Source organism: Thalassophryne amazonica, chromosome 2, assembly GCF_902500255.1.
Source record: "Thalassophryne amazonica chromosome 2, fThaAma1.1, whole genome shotgun sequence".
NCBI lineage: Eukaryota > Metazoa > Chordata > Actinopteri > Batrachoidiformes > Batrachoididae > Thalassophryne > Thalassophryne amazonica.
The window spans coordinates 159,274,027-159,295,912 of NC_047104.1; the positions used below are offsets into that span (position 1 = coordinate 159,274,027).

At 45.1% G+C, this 21,886-nt stretch overlaps 1 protein-coding gene across 1 annotated transcript in view; it reads right to left on the reverse strand.

Annotated features, from left to right (window-relative positions):
* ddb1 (damage-specific DNA binding protein 1) overlaps nucleotides 1–21,886 on the reverse strand; it is a 260,804-nt gene that overhangs the window by 141,873 nt on the left and 97,045 nt on the right. The window contains exons 7-8 of the mRNA XM_034160167.1: nucleotides 12,343–12,501; nucleotides 5,725–5,808 (exon numbers count right to left, since the gene is read on the reverse strand). Of these exons, the coding sequence (XP_034016058.1) occupies nucleotides 5,725–5,808; nucleotides 12,343–12,501 (243 nt within the window). The remainder of the gene's footprint in view (nucleotides 1–5,724; nucleotides 5,809–12,342; nucleotides 12,502–21,886) is intronic.

Genomic DNA, 21,886 nt, shown 5'->3' on the forward strand with positions numbered 1-21,886 from the left:
ATTGATAAGGGAATCGATAAGGAATCGGATCGATAAGCGGAATTGATAATGGCAGACAGATAAAATCTTATCAATACCCATCACTAGTCATGTCTCCATAAGCTCTGAATGTGTGGCTGCTCAAAGAATTTTCAGTTTTCAAATTGCCTTTTTTTTTTTTACAAATGAAAAAAAAGGACATTTGAAAATACAGATTTATTTGTAAAACCCACCACGTTTCAGTAATTGTGTGTTATACTGACCAGGCAACCACTGATGTACCCATAATGCACTGTGGCATGTGTGTCTGAACACTAAAACCTTCAAAATTAGTGCATTACTTTAAAACTAAAACATATAGCTGATAATTTCACTTTGTAAAACAACAGACGTGATGTTAATTTCAGTAACTTGTCCAGAATCAGTTTGTTTAAAATTATAAACACAATTCAAAACTGTGAGACTCAGGTGAAATGACCACCAGGTCTGTATTGTGTGGAGACAAATTATCTTCTTTTTCCTCTCTCCTTTCTCTCTGATCACCGGGTCTCTTTTGCTGAGAGAAGGCTGACCTGACACAGAAGCGCTGACTCGTTGTTGTGTCAGTAGCTGCCGTGTACTGAAGTCAACAATGAAAGTTATCAGTTTAGCTTTTATCTGTAACTTTCGCAAAAAATTTTTTTTAGGGATTTATCGGTTTAGCTCTACAAAAGATAAGTTTTCAGTTAGCGGATTAACGGTTATCGAAGCTAACTTTTTGGTTAGCTGTGCCCACCACTGCTTCCCAGGCATTTCTCAACCTCACAGGCTGAGGACCCAAAGACACGTATATCACTGTTGAGGTAAGTGAATGTCTGCAAGTTCAAAACTTTCAGCAGATACAGATACACTTCTGATGGCTGAGTCCAGGAGGCCATTAAAGCCTGGGTCTTAGTCTGATTCAGGACAATGGCAAACCCAGACACTCACGATTCTTCATTCAGCTTCTGGGGTACTGCAATCAACAGTATCAATTGATTTTGCAAAAATCACAGCATTGTCGGGAAAGTCAAAAGATCATTTAACCTCTCTTCATCAACAAAAGCACTGAAGATGCTGGTTTCCATGACCCTACCCACCACCTAGGCTATGCATGCACTGAACAGTGTGGGAGCCAGAACACATCCCTGAGGAACACGTTTTCACTGGGAAGTAGAGAAGCTTGAATCTTCGACTGGACTGGGTTGCTTGACGTGAGGACGTTTCGCTTCAAATCACAGAAGCCTCTTCAGCTAAAATTCTTGCTCTGGTAGTCTGACTTCTGTCTTGACTGTTGTAGAGAAGAATAAACCAGAAGCCAACAAAAGCTGGAGTTTTTTAACCTAACCAGACCCCACCTACCGAGAGGCAGACTGCTATAGGCTAGTGACTAAATAATAGCTCTAATTAGCACCTATTGTGCTCTAGTTAGCACTCTCCTAATGACAGGATAGAAGCCTCCCCTGCCGGCTCCCTTGACGACTCCCTCCTGATGACGTGAATGACTCATTACCATGAACAAAGACTGAAACTGCTTTGACCTGAGTACCACATTGTAAACAGGGGACAAAGCGTGTCTGAGACCCGCCCCCCGGTTAAGGCTGGGTTTCAAACGTTTTACAAAGAATGCCTCCTTGACCCCTCTCTCAAACCATTTCTTCTCTCTGGCTAAGATTTTAACTTCCTTGTCCTCAAACGTGTGGTGTCTTTAAGGTGGAGATGAACTGCAGACTGAGGTCCACTGGCGCCCTCTCTACGGTGCTGGTATAGCCTCTTGTGTAAAAGTTGCTTAGTCTCACCTATGTAGTGTTCATTACAGTTTTCCTGACATCTGATAGAATACACTACATTGCTCCGTTTGTAACTAGGGATCCTGTCCTTAGGGTGAACTAATTTCTGTCTCAAGGTGTTAACCGGTTTAAAGTAAACTGGGATTTTGTGCTGTCTGAAGAGCCTCTGTAGTTTTTCCCCTACTCCTGCTAAATAAGGGAGAGACACTCGTCTTCTTGTCTCCATCTTCTGTCTATCTGGTCTCTTTGTTCTCTGGGACTTCTGCACTTTGTCCAGGGACCATCGTGGGTACCCACATACTGTGAGGGCTTTCCGTACAAGTTGTTGCTCTTTAGCCCTTCCCTCTGCAGTTGTGGGCACCTGTAGGGCTCTGTGTTGAAGAGTCCTGATCACCCCGAGCTTGTGTTCAAGGGGGTGGTTTGAGCCAAAGAGCAGATATTGGTCAGTGTGAGTGGGTTTTCTGTAAACCTCTGTCTGGAGCTGCCTGTTCTCTCCAATCGTAACATCACAGTCCAAGAAGGCTAAATGGTTGTTTCTGGCATCCTCACATGTGAACTTGATATTGGAGTCCACCGAATTGATGTGTTCTGTAAAGTCCTCGACCTCCTGTTGCTTGATTTTAACCCATGTGTCATCGACATATCTGAACCAGTGACTGGGAGAGATGCCCGTGAACGACGTCAAGGCTGTCTTCTCCACTCGCTCCATGTACAGATTGGCCACAATGGGGGATACCGGAGACCCCATCGCACAACCATCGATCTGTCTGTAGTAATTCCCCCTAAACAGGAAATACGTGGTGTTGAGACAGATCTCCAAGAGTTGGCAGATGTGGTCTGGTGTGAGTTTGGTCCTTTCAAGTAGAGACACATCCTCCAGCAGTCTCTGCCTCACAGCTGAGACAGCCTCAGCGGTGGGGATGCAGGTGAACAACGAAGTCACATCAAATGACACCATAGTTTCATCTGCCTCCAGCTGCAGGTCCTTGATTTTGTTCACAAAATCTTGTGTGTTCTCCACATGGTGGTCTGAGTTACCCACTAGAGGAGCCAAAATCCACTTTTCACTGGGAACACCAAGTCTCTACATCCGCTCAGTGCAGCATTCCCAGTATCTGTGCAAAGGCTAACTACGATCCCCAGTGACTTCTTGGTGATCCCAGTAACTTTCAGGATGCCACAGAGAACAGTCCGATCAACTGAATCAAAAGCTTTGCAAAAATCAACCTAGATTGCAAAAAAGCACTGCTGATATTCACTTTTGGGTTCCGTGAGTACGTGCAGAGCTGGAATGCAGTCGATGGTTGATTTCTTGAGTGTGAAGCCAGACTGTCTGGTCACTGAGAAACAAGACGCTGGATATAATAATTACATTACTTACACAGCACAAAACTGTATATGAGAAGTTTATATTGTTTTTCATAGTTTGAGCCTAACAGCTAAGCCGCTGTGCTGCCCCTGCTGTGAGGCAACAGTGCTAACCACAAAGGTCACGGGATCGATTCCCACCTAAGGCCTTTTTCTGTGTGGCATTTCCATGTTCTCCCCGTGTTTGTGTGTGTTCCCTCCAGGTGCTCTAGCTTCCTCTCAAAATTCAACTTAATTCAATTTATTTCATTTATATAGTGCCAAATCACAACAAAGTTGCCTCAAGGCGCGTCACACAAGTAAGATCTAACCTTACCAACCCCCCAGAGCAAGAGAACAGGCCACAGTGGTAAGGAAAAACTCCCTCTGTTGATTTGAGGAACAAACCTCAAGCAGACCAGACTCAAAGGGGCAACCCTCTGCTCAAAGACATGCAGGTTCAGTGAACTGGAAAAGTGCACATAACTGATGCATTGTTATTAAAAATGTACAAGATTTTCTTTTGTGGGGAGTACGCCCCCGGAGCTCCATAGAGCACTGGCAGTCCAGAGACTGGGAAACACCGTAAAGCCTGGGTCCCACCGAATAATAAGCCATGAATAATGAGCCACACATGGGTGTGTCAGCAATTATTCGAAGAATGATCCATGTTTTCATCTATCACGTATCTGCTATGAAGGTGCCTCTATGTGCCTCTGTGCCACGTAGCAGCCTCTAGTGAGCCACGACCGACCTGTCATTAGAGCCTCAAATGGCTCACATCAGCCACACTAAGCCACATAGTGCCGTGATAGCGCCATGATAACGCCATGTCGGTGCACATTTAGCCATGATGGGTTTGGTCCAAACCTCCAGCCCTCCCACAGCTGGTCCCTTTAAAGTCTGGGTTTTCAATTCAGAGATTCACAGCAGCATTTAAAGATGTCACATTTTTTAAATGCAGTCCAAAAATAGATGTTCCAGGACAGTCCCACGGTTGTGCGCTGTGCACCAGGCTGCTGTCCACCTGTAATGCACCAGACCAGCTAGAACTGAACCAAGGGCTCCTGAAGAGCCGCCTCTGTGGTCCTCGCTGGTTCCATGGCTCGCTGGCTTTATTTCTTCTGTGGCTTTAAACACACATACCGTGATCCCACTTTTAACTTTATGTTTGTCTGTTTATTTCTGCAAAATCGCTCTTTTGTGCGCGTGCTGCTGTTCTCCATTCATGGACAGCCACCTCTGTGCTCCTTCTCATTGGCTTCCTTTCCATCCGTGGCTTACTGGCTTTATTTTTTCCCTGGCTTTAACCACAATCATTTTTACACTGTGATCCCACTTTTAACTTTGTGTTTGTCCATTTATTTCAGCAAAATCACTCTTTTGCACGCAGTGCCATTCTGCGTACACAAGGTGGCCGCTTTAATTATATACACCTGTGGATCACTCAAAAAAAAAATATCATTATTTCTTCCGCAGCTTACAAGTCATCATGATACAACTTAACTTTGTGTTATGTCTTCAAAATCGGTCTTTTGCGTGCTCTCCTCCTGTGTTGCTGCACAGCTCTGCGCTGCTTTTAGCGGCTTCACTGGAGTTATTTCTTCCGTGGCTTTAAACACACATCCACTTTCACACAGTCATCCAAATTTTAACTTTGTGTTCATCCATTATTGACTGAAAAATCACTCTTTTTTGAGCCGGCATTCTGCCTAAATGCTCATTTGGAGCGTGATGAGTCACTGCATCAGTGCGCACACACAGTGGAGCTCATGTGATCCATTAACAAGACATTAAATCAACCATACTTACTTTTACTGTTAGAACTGTTTTATCAAGCTATAAAAACATTAAAAATAGTTACCTTAAGCTGTTCAAAATACATTCCACATGGAGCAGGAAAGAGAGGAAAAAAAGCATCCAGATAAAACAGTCCTCTGTGATTCCAGAAGTGATTAGAGGTGTTTTCAGCATCCAAGGTCTGGCAGAAAATGATTTTATACACAGCGTCCAGCTCACAGAGCAGGTGGAATTGTGTGCACAAGAGGGCAGCTGCTCCAAAAACAGCCTCTCAGGTCCTGCATAGCTGCCAGGTGCACGGATAACGGGCTTTTAGCAGACTCGTAAGCACCACACACGCCTCTAAGTCATTGTAGTAACTCGCACACAAACTGCGCCATGCTGTTGTTGCTAAATTCTGAACATCTTATAATTAGCTCCACGCTCAGAGAGGAGCCTTGTTAACTGAAGATAACGCCTCTAAGAGCCACTCAGAGCCATGAAACTCCCACAATAGTTGAAGAAACCCTCTCGTAGCAAAGAAAACATGCTGCGTGGCTCCTTCTTCATCCTTCATTATCTGGTGGGACCCTGGCTTAATATGATACACGACCTGTTCAAATGGACATCCATATGCTTCTGAATGAGCAGAATAAATACTTACTGATAGGAACAATTCCAGTATGACTTTTCCAACTCGGTATTTTTTTTTAACATTTGATCAAATTACATTTATCTTCAGAGTTGATATAAAATGTACGGATTTCATAATTGTTTATCACATGAAAGAATCAAATATCTTGTTACTTACCTTCACTAACTGTGAGTCTCCCAGTCTGGAGCCGACAAACACCACCCCATTATCCAAGTACGTCAAGCACTCAGCAATTGATGTCTTTGAATGGAATGAGGAAAAAAAAAACATTTAGTTAATTTATGTCAGGTATACAAACTAATGCAATATACAGCTGATTTTTTTGTTGTTTTTTTTTTGGAAATGTCATCTTCCATTAATAGGAGGATACCAACTTTTTTTTTAACCTGGGCCCTATTTTTTAGATTGTTCTGGGTTCAGTTTTTCACTTGGGAATAAAAAGATTTGAAATCAGCTTGGTATTCATCCTAAAAAACAGTCAGATAACCACTTTGACCCAAAATAGGCCCCAAGTTAAAAACGTCAAAAGTCTTGAAATAAGCTAATTCGGCATTCCTTTGGCACAGTGAATACTGGTCCAAGTCAAAGGGCAAGTCTCCCCAAAATGACAACACTGTTAAAAGATTTTCATCAATGGAGAGTGATCATGATGAAATGTTGTTTAAAAGTGTGTGTGTGTGTGTGTGTGTGGGGTTCCATTTTCCACCAGGTGCAAAGCAGCGTACACTGCAACATAAGCTCTATTGCTTGGTTCCATAAGCAGCAGCTGTCATCTTTTTTAGGCACAGCCCTCACATTCTCTCATTAAGACTTTATTACATGGTTGTGACACTACATGCGCTCCAACTGGCCGATTACTGGGCCAATATTTTCCCATATCTGGACCGGTTACCATGACAATCAGTCCACAACGTGTATTTTTGTTACACACAAGGAAGCAAAAAACACGATTAAAAAACCAAACCAAAAACAAAAAAGACAAACATAGTCCGTAAATATCTAAACAGCATCTGAAAAAACAGACTGAACGCTAACCAGCTAACGACCAAACCATATGTTAGCATTATGGAGGTGAATGTTGTGTGGGCCGCTGAAGAGGAGGTACTGCTGGCCCACCACCACCAGATGGCGCCCTGCTTGGAGTGCGGGCTTCAAGCACGAGAGGGCGCCGGAGCCACTGGGAGTGACAGCTGTCACTCAGTCAACTCATCACCATCACCATAAAGGCCGGACTGCAACTCCACCTCCTCGCCGAGAAATCAGCTACCTTGGAGGTAATTTCTCTGCTAACTTAACATTGAGTAATAATCTGAACTTCTTTGCAGCCGTTTTCCTGTGGTGTTTTCCTTATCTGTGGGACTGGAGTTTGGTGTGATCAGCGACGGCTTCGCTTCACACCCCAACCAGATAAGTGACTAGACAGGAGCTGCACGAGTGTGTGATTGGAGGTGGAGGTGCTCCCTCCTTACTGAACACAGACTGTGGGATTACTGAGTGTGCGTACTCACACTCACCTGTGCCGTTTCTGTTCTCTACCAGCAGTACCAGGTCTGACAGCTGAAGACGGTGACCACCTGGGGACCCAGGACTTGGTGGCTCCGGTGTTCTTCAGGTCAATTGGCGGTGAGGGCCGTGTGGGATCCGGCTCGGTTCTGGACGAGCGTCTCCTATCCTCAAGCCTGCCCACACGTCACCCAACGTGTAACTGACTGTAGTCCCAAACTGATTGTTGTCTGTATTCCGTTGTGCACAATTTACAACATTAAATTGTTACTGTTTGGCTTATCCATTGCCCGTTCTTTTACGCCCCCTGTTGTGGGTCCGTGTTCCTACACTTCACAACAGGATTTCTCGGCCAGCGTCATGGATCCCGAGGGGCGTCAACCATCGCTTGAACAGCCAATGGAAGAGCGAGGTGCACAGGCGCCAGCAGGAGGCGTGTTAGGTGAGCTGCAGCACATCTTAACCGCTTTTACTGCTCGGTTGGACTTAGTTACCGAGCAGCGCATTGTTCTCAATCAAAGGATGGAGGCTCTCACCGCCCAGGTGGAAGCGCATGCTCTGGGCGCTGCTGCAGCACCTCCTCCTGCTAACCGAATGCCAGAGACAGACGTTCCACCGGTCGTTCAACGAACCCCCCCACCTTCCCCTGAAGCATACATACGCCCTCCGGAGCCGTACGCGGACTTCTTGATGCAGTGCTCGCTCGTCTTTTCACAGCGTCCCGTCATGTACGCGTCGGACGCTAGCCGGGTGGCTTACGTTATAAATTTGCTTCGAGGAGAGGCACGCGCCTGGGCTACGGCGCTCTGGGAGCAGAATTCACGGCTCCTAACGGTTTACACTGAGTTTGTGAGGGAGTTCCGACAGGTGTTCGACCACCCTCATAGAGGCGAGACCGCTTCAAGCGTGCTGCTGTCGATACGACAGGGGTGTCGAAGCGCAGCGAAGTATGCAGTCGACTTCCGCATCGCGGCAGCGCGAGCCGGCTGGAATGCTGTTGCGCTCCGCGCCGCCTTTGTATACAGACTGTCTCTGGTCCTTAAGGAGCACCTGGTGGCGAAGGACGAGCCGCGGGATTTAGACGGGCTTATCGACCTGGTTATACGGTTAGACAACCGATTAACAGAACACCGACGGGAGTGAGATGAAGGGCTCCACAAAAGTCCCCTTCACCTGGTCGGATCGGTGCGAAGCCGCGTTTAGGGAGTTGAAACGCCGGTTCTCGACTGCACCGGTTCTGGTGCAGCCCGATCCCAATCGCCAGTTTGTAGTTGAAGTGGACGCCTCTGACTCAGGGATAGGAGCCGTGCTATCCCAGAGCGGGGAGTCCGACAAGGTTCTCCATCCGTGTGCCTACTTTTCCCGCAGGTTGACCCCGGCTGAAAGGAACTATGACGTCGGCAATAGGGAACTTCTTGTGGTGAAGGAGGCTCTTGAGGAGTGGAGACACCTGTTGGAGGGAGCATCGGTACCATTTACGGTTTTCACGGACCATCGAACCTGGAGTACATTCGGACCGCCAGGTGTCTGAACCCCCAGGCAAGCCCGCTGGTCGCTGTTCTTTGGGCGTTTTGACTTCCGGATCACCTACCGCCCCGGGACAAAGAACCAACGGTCTGACGCCCTGTCCCGGGTGCATGAAGAGGAGGTCAAGACCGAGCTGTCAGACCCGACGGAAACCATCATCCCCGAGTCCACTGTCGTGGCCACCCTCACCTGGGACGTGGAGAAGACCGTCCGGGAGGCCCTGACACGGAGCCCGGACCCGGGGACAGGTCCGAAGGACAAAATGTACGTCCCACCAGAGGCCAGGGCTGCGGTCCTCGACTTTGTCACGGTTCCAAGCTCTCCTGTCATCCAGGGGTACGAAGGACAATGGCAGTGGTCCGGCAGCGCTTCTGGTGGGCGTCTATGGAAGCCGACGTCCGGGAGTATGTCCAGGCCTGCACCACCTGTGCCAGAGGCAAAGCCGACCACCACAAGGCCCAAGGCCTCCTCCAGCCTCTGCCCGTGCCTCATCGCCCCTGGTCTCACATCGGCCTGGACTTTGTCACGGGCCTCCCGCCGTCCCAGGGCATGACTACCATCCTCACGATAGTGGACAGGTTCACCAAGGCGGCCCACTTCGTGGCCCTCCCAAAGCTCCCGACGGCCCAGGAGACTGCAGACCTCCTGGTCCACCATGTCGTGCGTCTGCATGGGATTCCATCGGACATTGTCTCGGATCGTGGTCCTCAGTTCTCCTCCCAAGTCTGGAGGAGTTTCTGCAGGGAACTGGGGGCCACCGTAAGTCTCTCGTCTAGGTACCACCCACAGACGAATGGGCAGGCAGAGCTGATGAACCAGGAACTGGAGCAGGCCCTCCGCTGCGTGACCTCCGCGCACCCGACGGCCTGGAGTGACCATCTGGCCTGGATCGAGTATGCTCATAATAGCCAAGTTTCATCTGCCACCGGCCTCTCCCCGTTTGAGGTGTGTTTGGGGTACCAGCCCCCATTGTTTCTGCTAGTGGAGGGAGAGGTCGGGGTGCCCTCGGTCCAGGCCCATCTGAGGAAGTGCCGTCGGGTGTGGCGTACCGCCTGCTCTGCCCTGCTCAGAGCCCGGACGAGGGCTAAGGCCCATGCAGATCGCCGGCGTTCCCCAGCCCCTGCATACCAGCCCGGGCAGGAGGTTTGGCTATCCACAAAGGACATCCCCCTGCAGGTGTATTCCCAGAAGCTCAAGGACAGGTACATAGGACCCTTTACCATACTCAAAGTCCTCAGTCCGGCCGCAGTGAAGCTGAAGCTACCAGCTTCACTGCGGATTCATCCAGTGTTCCATGTTTCACGGATCAAACCCTACCACACATCAACTCTCTGCACCCCCGGACCGGCGCCGCCTCCTGCCCGGATCATAGATGGAGAGCCTGCCTGGACCGTGCGCAGGCTCCTGGATGTCCGTCGAAAGGGCAGGGGGTTCCAGTATTTGGTGGACTGGGAGGGGTATGGACCTGAAGAACGCTCCTGGGTGAAGAGGAGCTTCATCCTGGACCCGGCCCTCCTGGTCGACTTCTACCGGCGGCACCCGGACAAGCCTGGTCGGGCGCCAGGGGGTCCTGTTGTGTGGGCCGCTGAAGAGGAGGTACTGCTGGCCCACCACCACCAGATGGCGCCCTGCTTGGAGTGCGGGCTTCAAGCACGAGAGGGCGCCGGAGCCACTGGGAGTGACAGCTGTCACTCTTCATCAACACCAGCTGTCACTCAGTCAACTCATCACCATCACCATAAAGGCCGGACTGCAACTCCACCTCCTCGCCGAGAAATCAGCTACCTTGGAGGTAATTTCTCTGCTAACTTAACATTGAGTAATAATCTTAACTTCTTTGCAGCCGTTTTCCTGTGGTGTTTTCCTTATTTGTGGGAATGGCGTTTGGTGTGATCAGCGACGGCTTCGCTTCACACCCCAACCAGATAAGTGATTAGACAGGAGCTGCACGGTGTTCTTCAGGTCCGTTGGCGGTGAGGGCCGTGTGGGATCCGGTTCGGTTCTGGACGGGCGTCTCCTATCCTCAAGCCTGCCCACACGTCACCCAACGTGTAATTGACTGTAGTCCCAAACTGATTGTTGTCTGTATTCCGTTGTGCACAATTTACAACATTAAATTGTTACTGTTTGGCTTATCCATTGCCCATTCTTTTACGCCCCCTGTTGTGGGTCCGTGTTCCTACACTTTCACAACAGTGAAGTGAATAACAGGTCGGATTACGAGCCGTCAGCAGCTTTCATATTTGGGCGATACTGTAAGTTTGTATGTTTATTATATATATATATATATATATATATATATATATATATATATAGCAATATAGTAAGTAAGTCCCTTCGGCTGCACCCTTGTTTGCACTTGGGGTCGCCACAGCAAATCCAAGGTGGATCTGCATGTTGAACTGGCACAAGTTTTATGCCGGATGCCCTTCCTGACGCAACTCCACATTACATGGAGAAATGTGGCAGGGGTGGGATTTGAACCCGGAACCTTCTGAACTGAAACCAAGCGCATTAACCACTTGGCCACCACCCCCTATATATATATAGCAATATAATAAACTAATTATTAACATCACTTGCTCGGTCTGTATGGAGATATCAGATGGAGATATCAGACGGAAATATCAGTGCAGAGATCCTCTAAACAGAAGCTGGATGTGCTTCAAAAGCAATTGCAACTCTCATTCAGCACGTGCCGTCAAGACAGGGCCCATACCGCTCAGTAAAGCAGATAAAACGGACTTAGCAAAACAAGATTACAAGTTGCTTCTTCAAATACAAACAGATGTAAACTTAATAACTCCATTGTTATTTTTAGATTCCAGATCCTGTGTGTCAGAACTCTGAGTGTTTGGTAAAAGTTCAGACCACAAAGTTACTTGCTGTAACCCAAAAGCAGTCAGGACCCCCCCCCCCCCCCCCCCCCCCCCCCATATGGTGGAAATGACTTTTAAAAATCTGTTTAAACTTTTCCAAGTCTGTGATTTCTTTCCCAGTCATAGAAAGTTCAAATGACTGCCTACAGTTCATTTCTCTATAAGCTACAGTTAATGCAGTTACAGTTTAAGCTAAAATTAAATTATAATGCTGAGTGTGTGCCCTGTTGAAAATTGACCAGAGCACTGCAAATAGTGTGCACTTGCTGTGGAATTTCTGCACTTGATTCACTGCTGGTAAACTGAGTGTCTTTTACAACTTTTCTGTGGTTTCCTGGCAAAATGAGAACCAAGCTGAAATGATCATAATTGAACCTGTTGCTTTTTAAATGCATGATGACAATGCCTAGTTTAATCTAAATTAAAGACCAGATTAACACAATTTGTCTGCCCATAGATATGGGTCACACTAAAACAAAAGCACACTGATTGTATCACCAATAGCAATGGTTTTCTTGGCCATAACAGTGCGCTACATCAAAATTTATTGTGGCAATGCAGTGTGGGCTGTAAACTTGATTTAAATTGCAAAATGGCTTAATGCAATCAGCATAAATGTGTTCTTTAATTCAAAATGTGGTTTCTGTATATAACATGCTAATGCAGTCCCCCTGCTCATGTTTGCTTGAGCAGAGTGCTTGGAACAAATTTCCAAGAAGAAAAAAACTTCCATTAAAATGTCCATCATGATACAGTATGAAGAGAAAGAAAACAAAATGTAGGATACATACTGACAAGCAAGAGAAAAGGCTGTGTTAGTAAGTCCTGAGAAAACAACAGACAGACAGCCTCAGACATGAATCACCTCTCCGAGCAGTTCCACGTGCAGATCTTTGAGCACCACTGTGCCGTCCATCAGCTCCTCCTTCTCCAGGAGCAGCATGAACAGACGTCCCTCCATGTCCCCCAGAAGGTAACGGGAGCCATTGGGATCCACTTGGTTATGACACACAATGGTGCTTTGCTAAGACAGAGAGTGGAACACAGAAAGAGCCTTTAAATGATACTTAAGATGGATGAACAATTTGAAAATACATCTCCAGTTACTCCAGTGCAATAAAATCATCATTTTCACCACCTGGTGTTCAGCTCACACAGCTGCCGACACATGAAAGAGCTCTGATGCTGCATTCATGTGTCAGTGTACACAGCATCAGACCAGATGGGCCGTTCTTCTCCACCAGAGGATGTGGAGAAACAGCCACTGCAGGCCGTGGAGCTGCACACCACACAGCTCCATACTACTACTAAATGTTGTATGGCTGGGGGGCCTGGCTGCCTTTTTGTTTCTGTCTTTTGTTTTTCCTTCCAGGTGGCTTGCATTTGGGACTGAGTGGCTGTGTTGCTGAGGTTATCAGGACCTCACCCTGATCACCTGCGGCTCGTCAGGACTCACAGCTGAGGTGCATCTATATGGATTGGAACATGGTGGCATTTAAGACTGGAGTATACAGTGTGGATTTGCCAGAGACTCGACCTTGTGACCAGACGGGTGAGATCGTCGTCTCGGGAGCCATCTCATCATCAGTGGATGCAGAGAACGTCCAGGGTTTGATGCACGGTCTGTGAAAGAGGAGGGGGTGAGGTCTCACGCTCGTCAGCACACTTCCTGAGGTACGTTAGATTTTGTGACTAACATTTATACAGTCAGTAAATGTGGTGTCCCTCACACCTTTATTATATTGAGCTGTATGTTAGTCATGTATCGGCTTCCACTGCAGTGGAGTTTTGTGAACTGGATGTTCCATGCCTGCAGGTTGGGAAGCTGATTAGTAATCAAGCCAGGAAGTGTTTGCTGTTTGTACACCTTTAAGTGTTCTCTCTGTGTGTAGAGTGTGGACTCACATAATGGTTCCTTCTTTCACAGACTCGGTTTGTTGCGGCCACCTGGGGGGTGTCGGTGGGGTCCTTGGGTCCGAACAGCTTCTGGCTCTGGACCGTTAGCGCTGCTGGGAGCGCACCACGCCAGACCGCACTTTCTTTTGTTGTTTTTTGTATCACTGTTATGTATTAAATTCAGTTAGCCTTTGTACCGTGCTCTGCTTATTTCATACTGGGTCCTTCAAACGCTGGTCGGTTCTCCGAGCTGCGTCCGACACATAACACTAAAGACAACATTTTCCCATTTTCTCCACTTGTCACAATTGCATAGGAAAACCTGATGATATTTTGTCACCAAGATGTGTCAAAGACAGCCAATGGGAGAGTCCCAACCCACTTTTATGTCAGAAAACCCATAAATAGACAGACAAAATACACATTTAAAACCTTTGGTTCTTCAAGAGAAAGCTCCCGTCATTTGACATGAATTTGGGGGTGAAATACAAAAACTCCACTCAACCTTCCAACGGCCGTGCTGGGCAGAGTTATTGGCACCTCTGAATTTTAAGACCAGATTTTAAAATATGTACAAAATACATTTTCTATTGTCAGAATACTGAATTAAACGTGCAAAGTGATCATCAGAGAAGAGCAAAAAAACTGTCTTCATATAGTGAAAAAAAAGGGGGGTAGCTTCTGGCAAACTGATGAATTTACTGTAAAGTGTGACTTTTACACACGGTTTTGTTTGGAGGGGCGAAGGGAAGGACACATTTCTGAGTCACTGGATGTGTCTTGGACTTCACTCACATCAATCATCACAATTACATCACCAGTCAGTCACACAGGTGTATGGTGTTCAGCAGAGAAATGGTTTTAATCCAAGAAAAAAAAATGTATTTACTTTATGTATGCTCTTTTACCTACGTAGGTACACTTCAACTGTGAGAGACAGAATAAAAAAAATAAAAAAAATCCAGAAAATCACATTGTATGATTTTTTAAATAATTAATTTGTATTTTATTGCATAAAATAAGTATCTGACCCCCTACAAAAACAGAGCTTAACAACACTGCCATTACAGAGGTCAGACATTTCCTGTAGTTCTTGACCAAGTTTTCACACACTGCAGCAGGGATTTTGCTTTCTGTCTTGACTGTTTCTCATCATTTTTGCGTAATTCCTGTACCATCAGCATTCCGAATGACTGTTGTCCAACTTCATTCAACCTCCCAAGTCCAACATCTTGCATGAACATTATACACACACACAAGGCTGGAGAGGCTGTGCGTACAACCGTCTGTCGTGTGCCGTGTGTGTGTGCATACACATCATATCGTGCAAGCCTATGGCTTGGAAAGCCAAGTGAGGAGTCAGAACATCTTGGTTTGTGAATGCCCTGGATCAAGGTAAAGCTCTAGGCTTTTATGAGTTCCTGGGCTCAGCAGTCAAGGTGATGTCTATATTTGGTAGAGAGATATTTAACATGACAGCGGTGTTTATCCTAACCCTTTGAGATTGAGAGAGGTCTGGGAAAGGTGTATGGAGTCAAAAGGTCCCTGGATAGAGGTTTTTTGGTAATGACAATACCTTTGCAGAAGAGGCAATATTCAATTAATTTTATTTTATTTATATTGCACCAAATCACAAAAAAAGTTGCCTCAAGGCGCTTCACAGGAGTAAGGTCTAACCTTAGGGATTCATGCATGAACAAAGCTGGACGACAGTTAAATGATGTCTCTGAAAGTCAACGTACGCCCAGATTTATTGTTTGGGTTTGGCTTTAGTATCCTTCGTTAGTGCCGTGTGACCGGGGCTTCATTACTAGGAAAGTACAACAACCAAAATACCAACATTCTTGGCAGAATGTTGGTCAGAAATAAATCTGTGAAATTGTAATTTTTTTTTTTAGATTTTATTTCAAAAACAATGCATAAAAGTACAGAAAATTGGTACCGTTGCAGACCTGTATCAGTACCATATCGGTTCAAATGTGAAAGGTATCCATCCCTAATTCCTACCGTACACATAACTCCAACCACACAAGAAAGTTTTTATTGACAGTTCTTGCTATTGAAAGAAACCGCGTCTCCCTAACTGGATAGAGTTGTGACATCATCACGCATGCGCGTAGGCGTTGTCTAGCAGGATCTTGAAAATCCCCCATTGTGCCACCTTGACTGACAACATATACACTAACAAACTTGAGGATAAATCAATAAGTGGTATTCAATAAACAAATCAATTTTTTTATATAGCGCCAAATCACAACAAACAGTTGCCCCAAGGTGCTCTATATTGTAAGGCAAGGCCATACAATAATTATGTAAAACCCCAACGGTCAAAACGACCCCCTGTCAGCAAGCACTTGGCAACAGTGGGAAGGAAAAACTCCCTTTTAACAGGAAGAAACCTCCAGCAGAACCAGGCTCAGGGAGGGGCAGTCTTCTGCTGGGACTGGTTGGGGCTGAGGGAGAGAACCAGGAAAAAGACATGCTGTGGAGGGGAGCAGAAATCGATCACTAATGATTAAATGCAGAGTGGTGCATACAGAGCAAAAAGAGAAAGAAACAGTGCATCATGGGAACCCCCCAGCAGTCTACGTCTATAGCAGCATAACTAAGGGATGGTTCAGGGTCACCTGATCCAGCCTTAACTATAAGCTTTAGCAAAAAGGAAAGTTTTAAGCCTAATCTTAAAAGTAGAGAGGGTGTCTGTCTCCCTGATCTGAATTGGGAGCTGGTTCCACAGGAGAGGAGCCTGAAAGCTGAAGGCTCTGCCTCCCATTCTACTCTTACAAACCCTAGGAACTACAAGTAAGCCTGCAGTCTGAGAGCGAAGCGCTCTATTCAATCAATCAATCAACTTTTTTTCTTGTATAGCGCCAAATCACAACAAACAGTTGCCCCAAGGCGCTCCACATTGCAAGGCAAGGCCATACAATAATTATGAAACACAGTCTACGTCTAAAGCAACATAACCAAGGGATGGTCCAGGGTCACCCGATCCAGCCCTAACTATAAGCCTTAGCGAAAAGGAAAGTTTTAAGCCTAATCTTAAAAGTAGAGAGGGTATCTGTCTCCCTGATCTGAATTGGGAGCTGGTTCCACAGGAGAGGAGCCTGAAAGCTGAAGGCTCTGCCTCCCATTCTACTCTTACAAACCCTAGGAACTACAAGTAAGCCCGCAGTCTGAGAGCGAAGCGCTCTAATGGGGTAATATGGTACTACGAGGTCCCTAAGATAAGATGGGACCTGATTATTCAAAACCTTATAAGTAAGAAGAAGAATTTTAAATTCTATTCTAGCATTAACAGGAAGCCAATGAAGGGAGGCCAACACGGGTGAGATATGCTCTCTCCTGCTAGTCCCCGTCAGTACTCTAGCTGCAGCATTCTGAACCAACTGAAGGCTTTTTAGGGAACTTTTAGGACAACCTGATAATAATGAATTACAATAGTCCAGCCTAGAGGAAATAAATGCATGAATTAGTTTTTCAGCATCACTCTGAGACAAGACCTTTCTGATTTTAGAGATATTGCGTAAATGCAAAAAGGCAGTCCTACATATTTGTTTAATATGCGCTTTGAATGACATATCCTGATCAAAAATAACTCCAAGATTTCTCACAGTATTACTAGAGATCAGGGAAATGCCATCCAGAGTAACGATCTGGTTAGACACCATGCTTCTAAGATTTGTGGGGCCAAGTACAATAACTTCAGTTTTATCTGAGTTTAAAAGCAGGAAATTAGAGGTCATCCATGTCTTTATGTCTGTAAGACAATCCTGCAGTTTAGCTAATTGGTGCGTATCCTCTGGCTTCATGGATAGATAAAGCTGGGTATCATCTGCGTAACAATGAAAATTTAAGCAATACCGTCTAATAATACTGCCCAAGGGAAGCATGTATAAAGTGAATAAAATTGGTCCTAGCACAGAACCTTGTGGAACTCCATAATTAACTTTAGTCTGTGAAGAAGATTCCCCATTTACATGAACAAACTGTAATCTATTAGACAAATATGATTCAAACCACCGCAGCGCAATGCCTTTAATACCTATGACATGCTCTAATCTCTGTAATAAAATTTTATGGTCAACAGTATCAAAAGCAGCACTGAGGTCCAACAGAACAAGCACAGAGATAAGTCCACTGTCCGAAGCCATAAGAAGATCATTTGTAACCTTCACTAATGCTGTTTCTGTACTATAATGAATTCTAAAACCTGACTGAAACTCTTCAAATAGACCATTCCTCTGCAGGTGATCAGTTAGCTGTTTTACAACTACCTTCTCAAGAATCTTTGAGAGAAAAGGAAGGTTGGAGATTGGCCTATAATTAGCTAAGATAGCTGGGTCAAGTGATGGCTTTTTAAGTAATGGTTTAATTACTGCCACCTTAAAGGCCTGTGGTACATAACCAACTAACAAAGATAGATTGATCATATTTAAGATTGAAGCATTAAATAATGGTAGGACTTCCTTGAGCAGCCTGGCAGGAATGGGGTCTAATAAGCATGTTGATGGTTTGGATGAAGTAACTAATGAAAATAACTCAGACAGAACAATCGGAGAGAAAGAGTCTAACCAAATACCGGCATCACTGAAAGCAGCCAAAGATAACGATACATCTTTGGGATGGTTATGAGTAATTTTTTCTCTAATAGTCAAAATTTTGTTAGCAAAGAAAGTCATGAAGTCATTACTAGTTAAAGTTAATGGAATACTCAGCTCAATAGAGCTCTGACTCTTTGTCAGCCTGGCTACAGTGCTGAAAAGAAACCTGGGGTTGTTCTTATTTTCTTCAATTAGTGATGAGTAGAAAGATGTCCTAGCTTCACGAAGGGCTTTCTTATAGAGCAACAAACTCTTTTTCCAGGCTAAGTGAAGATCTTCTAAATTAGTGAGACGCCATTTCCTCTCCAACTTACGGGTTATCTGCTTTAAGCTACGAGTTTGTGAGTTATACCACGGAGTCAGACACTTCTGATTTAAAGCTCTCTTTTTCAGAGGAGCTACAGCATCCAAAGTTGTCTTCAATGAGGATGTAAAACTATTGACAAGATACTCTAACTCCCTTACAGAGTTTAGGTAGCTACTCTGCTCTGTGTTGGTATATGACATTAGAGAACATAAAGAAGGAATCATATCCTTAAACCTAGTTACAGCGCTTTCTGAAAGACTTCTAGTGTAATGAAACTTATTCCCCACTGCAGGGTAGTCCATCAGGGTAAATGTCAATGTTATTAAAAAATGATCAGACAAAAGGGAGTTTTTAGGGAATACTGTTAAGTCTTCTATTTCCATACCATAAGTCAGAACAAGATCTAAAATATGATTAAAGTGGTGGGTGGACTCATTTACTTTTTGAGCAAAGCCGATAGAGTCTAATAATAGATTAAATGCAGTGTTGAGGCTGTCATTCTCAGCATCTGTGTGGATGTTAAAATCGCCCACTATAATTATCTTATCTGAGCTAAGCACTAAGTCAGACAAAAGGTCTGAAAATTCACAGAGAAACTCACAGTAACGACCAGGTGGACGATAGATAATAACAAATAAAACTGGTTTTTGGGACTTCCAATTTGGATGGACAAGACTAAGAGACAAGCTTTCAAATGAATTAAAGCTCTGTCTAGGTTTTTGATTAATTAATAAGCTGGAATGGAAGATTGCTGCTAATCCTCCGCCCCGGCCCGTGCTACGAGCATTCTGACAGTTAGTGTGACTCGGGGGTGTTGACTCATTTAAACTAACATATTCATCCTGCTGTAACCAAGTTTCTGTTAGGCAGAATAAATCAATACGTTGATCAATTATTATATCATTTACCAACAGGGACTTAGAAGAAAGAGACCTAATGTTTAATAGACCACATTTAACTGTTTTAGTCTGTGGTGCAATTGAAGGTGCTATATTATTTTTTCTTTTTGAATTTTTATGCTTAAATAGATTTTTGCTAGTTATTGGTGGTCTGGGAGCAGGCACCGTCTCTACGGGGATGGGGTAATAGGGGGATGGCAGGGGGAGAGAAGCTGCAGAGAGGTGTATAAGACCACAGCTCTGCCTCCTGGTCCCAACGCTAGACAGTCACAGTTTGGAGGATCCCAAAAAATTGGCCAGATTTCTAGAAATGAGAGCTGCTCCCTCTAAAGTGGGATGGATGCCGTTTCTCCTAACAAGACCAGGTTTTCCCCAGAAGCTTTGCCAATTATCAATGAAGCCCACCTCATTTTTTGGACACCACTCAGACAGCCAGCAATTCAAGGAGAACATGCGGCTAAACATGTCACTCCCGGTCTGATTGGGGAGGGGCCCAGAGAAAACAACAGAGTCCGACATTGTTTTTGCAAAGTTACACACCGATTCAATGTTAATTTTAGTGACCTCCGATTGGCGTAACCGAGTGTCATTACTGCCGACGTGAATTACAATCTTACCAAATTTACGCTTAGCCTTAGCCAGCAATTTCAAATGTCCTTCGATGTCGCCTGCTCTGGCCCCCGGAAGACAATTGACAATGGTTGCTGGTGTCGCTAACTTCACATTTCTCAAAACAGAGTCGCCAATAACCAGAGTTTGATCCTCGGCGAGTGTATCGTCGAGTGGGGAAAAACGGTTAGAGATGTGAACGGGTTGACGGTGTACACGGGGCTTCTGTTTAGGGCTACGCTTCCTCCTCACAGTCACCCAGTCAGCCTGCCTTCCCGACTGCACGGGGTCTGCCAGGGGGGAACTAACGGCGGCTAAGCTACCTTGGTCCGCACCGACTACAGGGGCCTGGCTAGCTGTAGAATTTTCCACGGTGCGGAGCCGAGCCTCCAATTCGCCCAGCCTGGCCTCCAAAGCTACGAATAAGCTGCACTTATTACAAGTACCGTTACTGCTAAAAGAGGCCGAGGAATAACTAAACATTTCACACCCAGAGCAGAAAAGTACGGGAGAGACAGGAGAAGCCGCCATGCTAAAACGGCTAAGAGCTAGTAGCTACGCTAAGCTAGCGGATTCCCAAACAGGGAATCCGACACTAGACAGGCTGTGGAGCAGCACAAGCAACGCACGACAACAGTGCTAAAATAAAATAAAAATCCACTAGACAGGCTGTGGAGCAGCACAGGTAACGCACAACAACAGTGCTAAAAAATAAAATAAAATAAAAATAAAAATCCACTGGACAGGCTGTGGAGCAGCACAGGCAACGCACGACAACAGTGCTAAAACAATTGGGGTGATATGGTACTACGAGGTCCCTAAGATAAGATGGGACCTGATTATTCAAAACCTTAAAGTAAGAAGAAGAATTTTAAATTCTATTCTAGAAATTAACAGGAAGCCAATGAAGACAGGCCAATATGGGTGAGATATGCTCTCTCCTTCTAGTCCCCGTCAGTACTCTAGCTGCAGCATTTTGAATTAACTGAAGGCTTTTTAGGGAACTTTTAGGACAACCTGATAATAATGAATTACAATAGTCCAGCCTAGAGGAAATAAATGCATGAATTAGTTTTTCAGCATCACTCTGAGACAAGACCTTTCTAATTTTAGAGATATTGCGTAAATGCAAAAAAGCAGTCCTACATATTTGTTTAATATGTGCACTGAATGACATATCCTGATCAAAAATGACTCCAAGATTTCTCACAGTATTACTAGAGGTCAGGGTAATGCCATCCAGAGTAAGGATCTGGTTAGACACCATGTTTCTAAGATTTGTGGGGCCAAGTACAATAACTTCAGTTTTATCTGAGTTTAAAAGCAGGAAATTAGAGGTCATCCATGTCTTTATGTCTGTAAGACAATCCTGCAGTTTAGCTAATTGGTGTGTGTCCTCTGGCTTCATGGATAGATAAAGCTGGGTATCATCTGCGTAACAATGAAAATTTAAGCAATACCGTCTAATAATACTGCCTAAGGGAAGCATGTATAAAGTGAATAAAATTGGTCCTAGCACAGAACCTTGTGGAACTCCATAATTAACTTTAGTCTGTGAAGAAGATTCCCCATTTACATGAACAAATTGTAATCTATTAGACAAATATGATTCAAACCACCACAGCGCAGTGCCTTTAATACCTATGGCATGCTCTAATCTCTGTAATAAAATTTTATGGTCAACAGTATCAAAAGCAGCACTGAGGTCTAACAGAACAAGCACAGAGATGAGTCCACTGTCCGAGGCCATAAGAAGATCATTTGTAACCTTCACTAATGCTGTTTCTGTACTATGATGAATTCTAAAACCTGACTGAAACTCTTCAAATAGACCATTCCTCTGCAGATGATCAGTTAGCTGTTTTACAACTACCCTTTCAAGAATTTCTGAGAGAAAAGGAAGGTTGGAGATTGGCCTATAATTAGCTAAGATAGCTGGGTCAAGTGATGGCTTTTTAAGTAATGGTTTAATTACTGCCACCTTAAAAGCCTGTGGTACATAGCCAACTAACAAAGATAGATTGATCATATTTAAGATCGAAGCATTAAATAATGGTAGGGCTTCCTTGAGCAGCCTGGTAGGAATGGGGTCTA